The sequence below is a fragment of the Buteo buteo genome, chromosome 13 (assembly GCF_964188355.1).
Source record: "Buteo buteo chromosome 13, bButBut1.hap1.1, whole genome shotgun sequence".
Classification (NCBI taxonomy): Eukaryota; Metazoa; Chordata; class Aves; order Accipitriformes; family Accipitridae; genus Buteo; species Buteo buteo.
In genome coordinates this window covers 37,540,100-37,549,171 of record NC_134183.1, presented here as the reverse complement: position 1 = coordinate 37,549,171, position 9,072 = coordinate 37,540,100, and the positions used below count along the sequence as shown (strand labels likewise).

General features: G+C 40.3%; 1 protein-coding gene across 1 annotated transcript in view; it reads right to left on the bottom strand.

Moving 5' to 3' along the window:
- Positions 1-3: 3 nt before the first annotated feature.
- NPTN (neuroplastin) overlaps positions 4-9,072 on the bottom strand; it is a 33,497-nt gene continuing 24,428 nt past the window's right edge. The window contains exons 6-8 of the mRNA XM_075045696.1: positions 2,076-2,097; positions 1,508-1,581; positions 4-1,076 (exon numbers count right to left, since the gene is read on the bottom strand). Coding sequence (XP_074901797.1) covers positions 1,521-1,581; positions 2,076-2,097 — 83 coding nt within the window. The 3' untranslated portion in view covers positions 4-1,076; positions 1,508-1,520. The remainder of the gene's footprint in view (positions 1,077-1,507; positions 1,582-2,075; positions 2,098-9,072) is intronic.

Sequence of the window (9,072 nt, the reverse complement as noted above, 5' to 3'; positions counted from 1 at the left end):
CGCTGTTTTTTGTCAGTGTTTTATTTTTAAAAACAGGTGAATCCACTTTTTATACATCATTGCACTTCAACAAATACACAGAACACAAGTTCATGCATCTACAGTTACGCACATCATGAGAACCCTGTTAGGTCTATTTCTACAATCTTTAAATCATGAGAAATTACAGTGTCAAACTAAAGGGTATAACTAGTTGCATAGAATATCACCATGCTGTAACATTTCATCATTTAAACAAAAAAAAAAAGAAAATTATAAAAGTTTGCCTGAATTGAATGTACAAGAATATGTTGAACACATCAGTGCAAAAGGATTTGAGAATTTACATGAGTTAACAAACAAAAAAAATCACTTAAAAAGCAATCATATATATATATATTTATAAACTGAAGTTTTGTTTTTGTTTTCAAACTGCATTCCACCACCACCATGTCAGGCCATTCCAGCTTTTGAAGTCTGATTATAGGACACCCGAGTCTCTCTATATAGGTTAAGCCCTTAAGATAATTTCAATTTATATTACTTCTCTAAGTACCAGAACAGTATAATTCTCTCATCTTTCAGACATACAGTAAGGAATGAATATCAGCAGCTTAAAAATGAAACACAATTACTGTATTTTGGTTTTCCCCCTCCCCCCAAATATAAATATATACTGTATATATTTTTAAGTTTTGCTGTACTTTACAAAAAGTATCACTAGATGGCAGCAGTGCGTTTTAGAGCTTTGCCAATTTAACAGCTACAGGAAGTAAAAAATGGCGCATGCGTGAATCGACTTACTACTTCTAATGTTTAAATAGATTAAGGAAAAAAAAAAAAAGCAACATTCACAGCACATCAAGCCCAAAATAGTTTACACCTTCTACACTGAAGCATTATTAAAATTTATCTGGCTAGGTCATCCTTGCAGGAGAGGCTAAATAAGGCATGCTTTAGACAGTCATATTGTTGCTCACTTGAAAAGGAGGAGGAAAAAAAAAAAAAAAAGATAGAACTGGAGTTCTAGAACCAAGAGTTCCAACCCTTAAATTTAGCAGGTCATATTGCCATCAGTCTCTCAGAAACTTAAAGCTCTAAAAAAGAAATGAGAAAAGGTGCTAGTCAATGCCTGGCAGCATTTTCAACATCATGTGCCATAACAACGTGCAATCAAAGCGCTTAACATCTGTTTTTTGTCTTAAATGAAGATAAAGGCTTCCCAACCAAGGTTAGCTTCCAGATTTTAAGATTGAATGAGGGAAGGTTTGGGGGTTTTTTATTAGCGAGAGTAGTGATTATGTGGAGTTCGACAGCTACTGGATCATTAACTACCTGCATATTTTATGAAAAAAATCTTGTGCTAACCCCCAGTGCTCTCTGAAACGTGGCAGGAAGGCTAGCGCCATCCTCTGAGCAGCTGGTAACTTTTTAATACATGGAAGGAGTTACGCTTACGCACCCCAACCACTACAGAAAAAGGAGGACTTTAGCCTGACCATTTGAGATGTGTGCGAGTCATACTTACATGATAAGCATTTTTAATTTGTGTTTCTCTGGCGTAAGTTTTTATCTTTATGATTGTTTGTAGAATTGGTTTTCCTGGAGAAAGAATTAAAAAAATGCACCAAAATCAGTCACAAGCATAGGAAAAACAAACAGCATTTCATTCTTCCTCCTCCTAAGTGGCTAAGGGCAACACAACTTCTAGACTTTGTATCTTGCCACCTTCTTGCCCAGTGCAATTCACCTCCTACATCTGTCGGTTTGTTTCCTAGTTTTACTGCTTCCTTTTTACAACTGAAGCAGGGGTTTTTTTGTTTGTTTTTGCTTATGATATTTGTAAAAAGTGTATCAAACTGGCTACATGAGGCAGTCGGGGAGACCACGTGTGGCTTCAGCACAAGTATTTGTTCTGAACTCCTCCAGCAGTATTTTTTTTTCTAGCAAGGACCTCACAGATACCAATGCTAACAACAAACCAAAGGCTCCAATACCATTAGTAATGTCGCACGTAATATCAACCTGATGTACTGCAACCTCTCATAAACCCTCAGATTAAGCGCAGTAATTTTTTTTTCTTAAAATGCACTTACATTGGCCCAGCTGGTTCATCATCTGCAGCAAGAATTCCGATGCAATCCAGGGAAAGACAAGGAAAGGAAAGAAAAAGTGAGTCAGTCTTTGCACTGTACACTGGCTGAACTGCAAACAGCAAACCAATCTATCTACAGCATTAAAGGCCATTCCACTTGGTAGTGCAAAGATTCATGGAGTTATTTTTCTGGATTCAAGTTTTAATGGCAGGTATGTTGCTTCGATGGTTTTAGTTAACACTTTGAATGCTTGTCATGAAGAACTGCAACTGTAGCGGACAGATTGTTGCAATATGGTCAGACTCATCTTGTCCCCAAGTTCCAGTGGTTCAATCTCATAAAAAATAGATGAGAAGACAAACCAACGTTTCAGTTGTAAAATCCTGCTGGTTGTTTTCTTGCATTGATTTTTTTTTTTAATATACATTTATTTTTTTTTAGCTGTTCTTCAGCTGCTGATGGGTAATTACTGGTATATACACAACAGAGTATATACACCGTATACTCATCTTCCCCCATGGATGATACGACCTCTACATTTTCCATTTTTCTCAATGTCTAATTAGAATGGACCAAGTTAGGAGGAGGTTGAAGGTGCAATACTTGAGTGAAGTACCCAAACGTAGTCCTTGGGCAGCAGCAAGCATTGTGTGTGCGCCTGACAGAGCCCAGGGCTCAAAACGCCAGGGAAAGTTAGGGGTGTTGTAATACCTCCAGACACAACAGACTTCAGCTACAGAAGACTGACAGCATTGTTCTGCCTGTGTCTCTTGGCAAAACTATTATCTTTTAAGAATTGGAAAAAAAATCTGCCAATGAGTAATGTTTCGCATTCGCTCTTTCGTGACCAATTGAATGTGGTTTGTTTTTTTTTAAATTATGAAACACCTTATTTTGCTCCCAAGCTGCAGTAGAGAAGACAGAATTGCATTTAAACAGCACTACAAAAATCAATCCAGAAAGTTAATGCTCCTGTAGAAGTATTTTGGGGGAACCAATTCAGTACCTGATGTTTTTGGCACTCGACAGTTGCCGTTCCCACCTCACGCTGGAGGGATTTTTCACTGAAGTCTTTAAGAAACTCTCAGCAGGATTCCACAAGGGTGCTTAGTGCACATGAAGCAGTTATGGAAATTACAGTCTTAACAGTGTAGGCATCCGCATGAGCACACGCTAGGAGTAATGTCGGTCAAAGGGGACATTACTCCACCTGTACCTTGAAGGCAACGGATAGGCAAAGCCACCGCTAGCACAGACAGTGACCGGAACAAAAAAATACTTCAAAAAAATAAAGAACTAACCACAAACCAAGAGCTTTACAGCCAAAATAACACACTAGCGACACACCAGTGTCCACAGAAGTCCATTACCAGCAACAGTACACTATCGGACAAGATACAGAGAGAACTAGGACTAGTAAGGACAACCAGACATCAATGTGCTGTTGTATATACAGTGGAGATATACAGAGACACATCAGGTACTGAAACACAAAGCACAGTAAATCTAGAACTTCCTTCCACAAACATCTTTTGATTCACAAAAGATCTTAAAGCAGGCTGCGCTTCACACTCCACACGCTGGCTGGGAAGAGCCTCGGACAGACAGCAAGCCCTTCGCTCCCCCACCCCCAGATTAGTACTGCTACCGATGCCATTCTGCTTTAAGACTCTGTTATCTCAGCTTTCTAACAAGCATAACTGACATCTTTGAGAGTTTGTTTGGCTGGACTTCAGAAATATCAGACTGCACCGTTAAGATACAAGCTCTCTCTCGCTATAAAAGAACCATTTTTCTTTCTCTGTTAAAATATTTAGATGCCTATTTCAGATAAGTAGTTTTGTGTGTTTAAAAAACAAAATAAAACAAAACAAAAAACCCAACAAAGCTTCACATTTATAAAGGCTGCCATCGGGTGTTTTCCTAACAAAGATCCAACAAAAATGCCTATTGGAATACTTAAGCTTATATGGTGGATCGCCACCACTCGCCCCTTTCCCATCTATAACCTAAACGGAGATAAAATAAGACTGAGGAAAATTTCTCTGTGCGTTACTATCCTGGTCAGCCATTTAACTGCTGGAAAAGCATCCCCAGTACAGTACAGACAAAGACCGAAACCTCAGTGAAATCAGGGGGCAACAGAACAACAGAAAAATAAGTACAAAATTAGACTAAATAAAGATTAAAAACAGCAAACTGAAATCCAAATTAGTTGTGAACGTGAATGAAGAAGTTTTAAGAAAAAGTGTTAACATTATGACTTGTGCATTGTATAGACTGAAGCGGAGATTAAACAAACTCCAAAGCATGCAGATCTCTCACTTACCACCATTTTTTTAAGGGTATGATGCAATTGAAGGGGAAAAAAAAAAAAAGTCATAGTAACTGACAAATATCAATATAACTCAAAACCTTTATGCCAGAAGACCTGCTCTAGTAACTGATTGTCTCTAATAGTATGTACAACCTATGGCCATAGAGAACATCCTCCCAGTATACTGCTTCATTCCATTCTGCACCCATGGGGCTCCCGAAATGCTGCCAGGTGAGCTGTAATTTTATAATTGACCACACTAAACCCCTCCTTTTGCAGGTACTTCCTTTTGAATTTGGAGGGGATCTGCACACTCCAAAACCCCCATTGTTTATATAATACAAGATTTAAAAAAAACAAACCAAAAAACCCAACCAGCCAAGCCTTTCCTGTGGGTATAGTAATCATCTGCTTAGTGTTGCCCTGAAACAACACATTTCTGAACTGAAAGGTTAGAATTGCTGCTGTGCTTAATGCATCGTGTAACACGTGTAATCAATTCTTCCAGGCAAAAATATATGGACATTAAAATTGCAAGATGATGACAAATTGATTTGCTTTAGCTCCTCCACTTGTATTAACTGTCTGGGAATGTAACCCATGCTTTGGCAGTCTGAGAAGGGTGGCAGTGGTGGTGTTTTGTGCCCCCCTCTCTCCCTTTCAGCCTTATAAATTTAGGCATTTTAGATGTTACTCGGTTTCTTTTACCTCCTTTGGAAAGCTACAGTATTTATTTTTAACATCAAATTAATCTTGTGTAGCCTCTTATGACTGCTGGAAGTTAAAAATGAAACACTAATGGGTACTTCCAGCACTAAGTTTCAGATTTTTGCATGTGAAGGGACTCTACATTTCTGCTTGTGCTTTAAAACTTGCAAAGAAATCTACGCAGAGAGGAGTTGACACCAGCAGCTTCAACAATGGTTCTTACACTGGCACGTGGCAACCCTCAGACCTGCCTTTACAGATCAATAGTGAATGGGAGCATTATTAAAACGAAACTCATGTTCAGTTTCTGTTCAAATGCTCAAAAGGAAAAGCCAGCATCTGTGGCAGCTTTGGGGTCCCGTCTTAAATCTTCTAAGGTCTGCAAAGCAATTTGTTGGAACTATTACAGAGACGGCTGGGGAATTTTTATATTAAAAGCTAGGTTAAGATTTTGCTTTCTGGGAAGAGAAAATTTGACAGTAGCTTGAAAAGTTCTGAGAAGAACATTTATAAGAATTTAGATGTTTGCCCAAGTTGGAAAAAATAATTATTTTTTTTTTCCAAAATTTTTCAGTTCTTAACTCGCAAAACATTTGGAAGGCTCCATATCGAGCACTCAAAGCAGTCCACAGCCATGCAGGACCATGACGCTTTCTCACAAGGTAGCTGTTTGCAGGGACACAAGCGTTACAACCTGCGTTAACCACTTAGGGCTTTGCATGCAAAGACTCAAAGGTGGCATTTACCACCACCATGCACGTCAGGTTTGGAGCAACGCTCTTCTCTTTGGCTTCATTAACAGGAATATATTGTGGGAGGAGTGGGAAGAAGAGGTGAATGGAGATGCTAATCTTCCTCCATGAAGCAAACCAATAAAAATAAAGCAGTTGCTCTGAAATGGAAGAAAGGCACAAGTGTATCGGCAACAGAGACTCTCTGGCAAAGGTTACTTACATCAGACTGGAGGAATTCTGATCCTCTAATAGCATCTAACAAACTAGTATATAAAGGCCTGGAGGAGCCAGGCTATTTGATTACCACTGTGATACAGCGATGCTTGCTGTTGGGTATAGTTGATAACTACATGGTTTCGCAATGCGCCTGTCTGATGAATTCTCCCCTTGATGAATTTTAAGTGTGGGAGAGAAAGGTGCGGGTAATAGAAAAAAAAAATCCAAAAATTAAGTTCGTACAAGGTAAACCGTTTCAGTGAAAACATTATGTTCTTTAAATTACTTACAGTAACAGCAGGAACAGGGAAAGTCAAGAAAAAAAAAAGAGTATTAGAAAGAATGTGGGGATATGGATGGAGCTTCTGCAGAGCCAGAGCAGAAAAACATTTATGGTAAGTCTTTGTATTAAGCTGAGAAATGAGAAGGGAAGAATGAAAAAGGACATGTTATATATAACCCAGTCACCTCATGGTTTTGAACTAAAGGTCATGTAGAATACATATTTTAAAGTAAAAACTGTTTACATTCCTATGGGGGAATGTAGCCAAGAAGTTTTTACTTTCTACTTACCCCAGCGCACACCCTTTAAAACAGTATCTTTACTAATTTTAGGCTATATGATCCAACAACAACAGAATAGACACTTTCTTTAGGAATCTTTGATATACTACATTCAGGTCACAATGGCTGATTGCTATGTCTGTCAAAAATAAGCAGCTTAAGCTATACCACAGAGGAATATAAAGCTATTTGCTTCCTTTTATTGTCAAGGGAAGTCCGAGCAACTTGCATTCTGAGCAAAATGCATCAGCAGTCCCCTGCTGAAACTGTTTCCCATTGTACATGCAGCGATGTGCCAGTGTCTCTGGCCTCAACATGCCACGTACATGCAGCCTTCATCACCAAAAGCCACTGGAAGCTGCACGTTATTCACCCACTCTTGATTTTACAAAACCTAGCCACTCTCTGGAAAGGGTATGCGATCTGTATATTGCTTTACCACATGTAAAGCAAGTCAAAACTCTCATTTTGAAAGGATGCAGAAATTCAAGTGCAATCTGCCCTCCCTTCTGCCTTCCAGCACATAATTTGGATGCAGTAGGGATCGCACCTGCAGGCAGGTTACTGGAGGTACTCACTGCAGTCACCTCGCCTTCCCAGGAGGGCGAGAATGCCCCTAATCCACATCCACGACAGCAAGAACCCACAGTGGGGATCCGCTAATGCCATCCTTGCGCCATTTCTGGTGGAAATACAAATTTCACGGGTGCCAAGTTCCTTTTTCTGCTATACAGCAGTAGGGAAAAAAAAAAAAAAAACCCACCAAAACCCAAATTCACTCACAAATCTGAATTACATGAAGGAGGAAATACTAGCAAAGTTGCTACTGAGCAGCCCTGTTCCGTGGCATAAAAAGCAATTCAACTAAACACAAAAAGCGAGGTCCATGCAAAAAAAAATTGCAGTCAGGAAATGCCAAAGTTAAAGGAGTGTTCTTGCTCTTCCAGCATGGCAGCGCTTCTAGACAGAGGTAACACCTTTCATAAGGCCAGCGAACATATTGGATAAATGTCTTGTAACACACAGCCCTTTTTCCCCCCTGAACTCTGAAACCTAAGTGCCCTCACTCCACAGCTAAACAGTAAACTGAGAAGAACTGCTCCAAATTTAACCAGGTATCTGTCACTCTACCCATCTGCCAAGAGATGAGGTAGTTGGCACGCTGAGACAGGTAATTTTTAGCCTGTGGAACACGGAGATGAGAGAAAGGGAATTAATTCAATTGGCTTTGTTTTGCCTGGCCAGGTAGAGTTCCCAAGTGCTCTGGAAAGCATCCCAGACACCTTCCACGACAGAGATAATGTTTCTCTCCAAACAGTCACATTCCCCACTAGCAACTGGGTGCTTTTGTTTAGCATCAGTTATCAAAAGTCCTTTTTGGCACTTCTTTGTTTGGCCTCACCAAAATGGTATGGCCCTCAAGCCTTGGTTTTTTAAGGCTGATGCAGCTGTAAGACCACTGACTTTTCCATGAAGTTCTTACAAATATCCTCTTGTGCGTATACAAGTGCACTGCAAACACAAACACTGAAATTACTGATCTGGTTTGTCAAAGGGTTATATATACTTCTGAGATTTGCCTGAGAAACATCATATTCCTGTAAAAACAGTTCTTCATCAGTCAGGGTGGAGTGGGGGGACCCTCAGGATTTTCTGCCTCAGTACCTTATGCTACATTGAATTGGAGGATTCTCTAGAGATGTGGAAATGCTAAATAAATAGTTCAATACAGTTCTCAAAAAAGAACAGCATGATGAGCAGTTTCTGGAAGGTGGCACCTCAGTGAAGGCAAGCTAGTACAGCTGCGAAAGGCAAAAGGACTCAAATTAAGTGTGCCTGTTAGTAGTGGAGCCTGGAGCAACCCCACTCCAGCTTTCAGCTTGGGCTGGTTCTGTCCGAGGGGATGAAGTCAGCACACTCCAACGGGCTGCCTGTAACTTGTGTAGGCTTAACTAAGCCAGCCCTAGAAACTATGTCACCTGGGTACTGCACGAGGTGAGAGAGCTCAGCGTGGGCACCAGCATCTCCGAGCAAGACGCAAGATAAATGCGGCTCAACTGCATTTCATCCTACACTGTTACCAGTCAGGCTCTGCACGGGCTGCAGGTGTACTTCCAGACTGTCGATTTAACAGTTCCTTCAGCTCCAGAAAGGCTTTGATTTTTCTGTATACAGGGGAAGCTACCATGTTTAGCATCACTGTTTTTCTCCAAACCTTTAAGAAATCCTTGAAGTGTCCTGAATAAGTCACCTTTACACTAGGTCTATGCAGAAATCCTCACTCCTGAGAACCCTTCAACAGGACAGACATTAGCCAGTACATCAGAGGATTCTCAAGGGGAAAGAAAGCCTGACTGAACATGGGAGACACCTCTTTCCTAAGGTGGGATCTATGGCACCGAAGCATTGCAGAGGGGCGAGACTACAGGTACAAAGCTTTGCACCCCAACATTTAGGC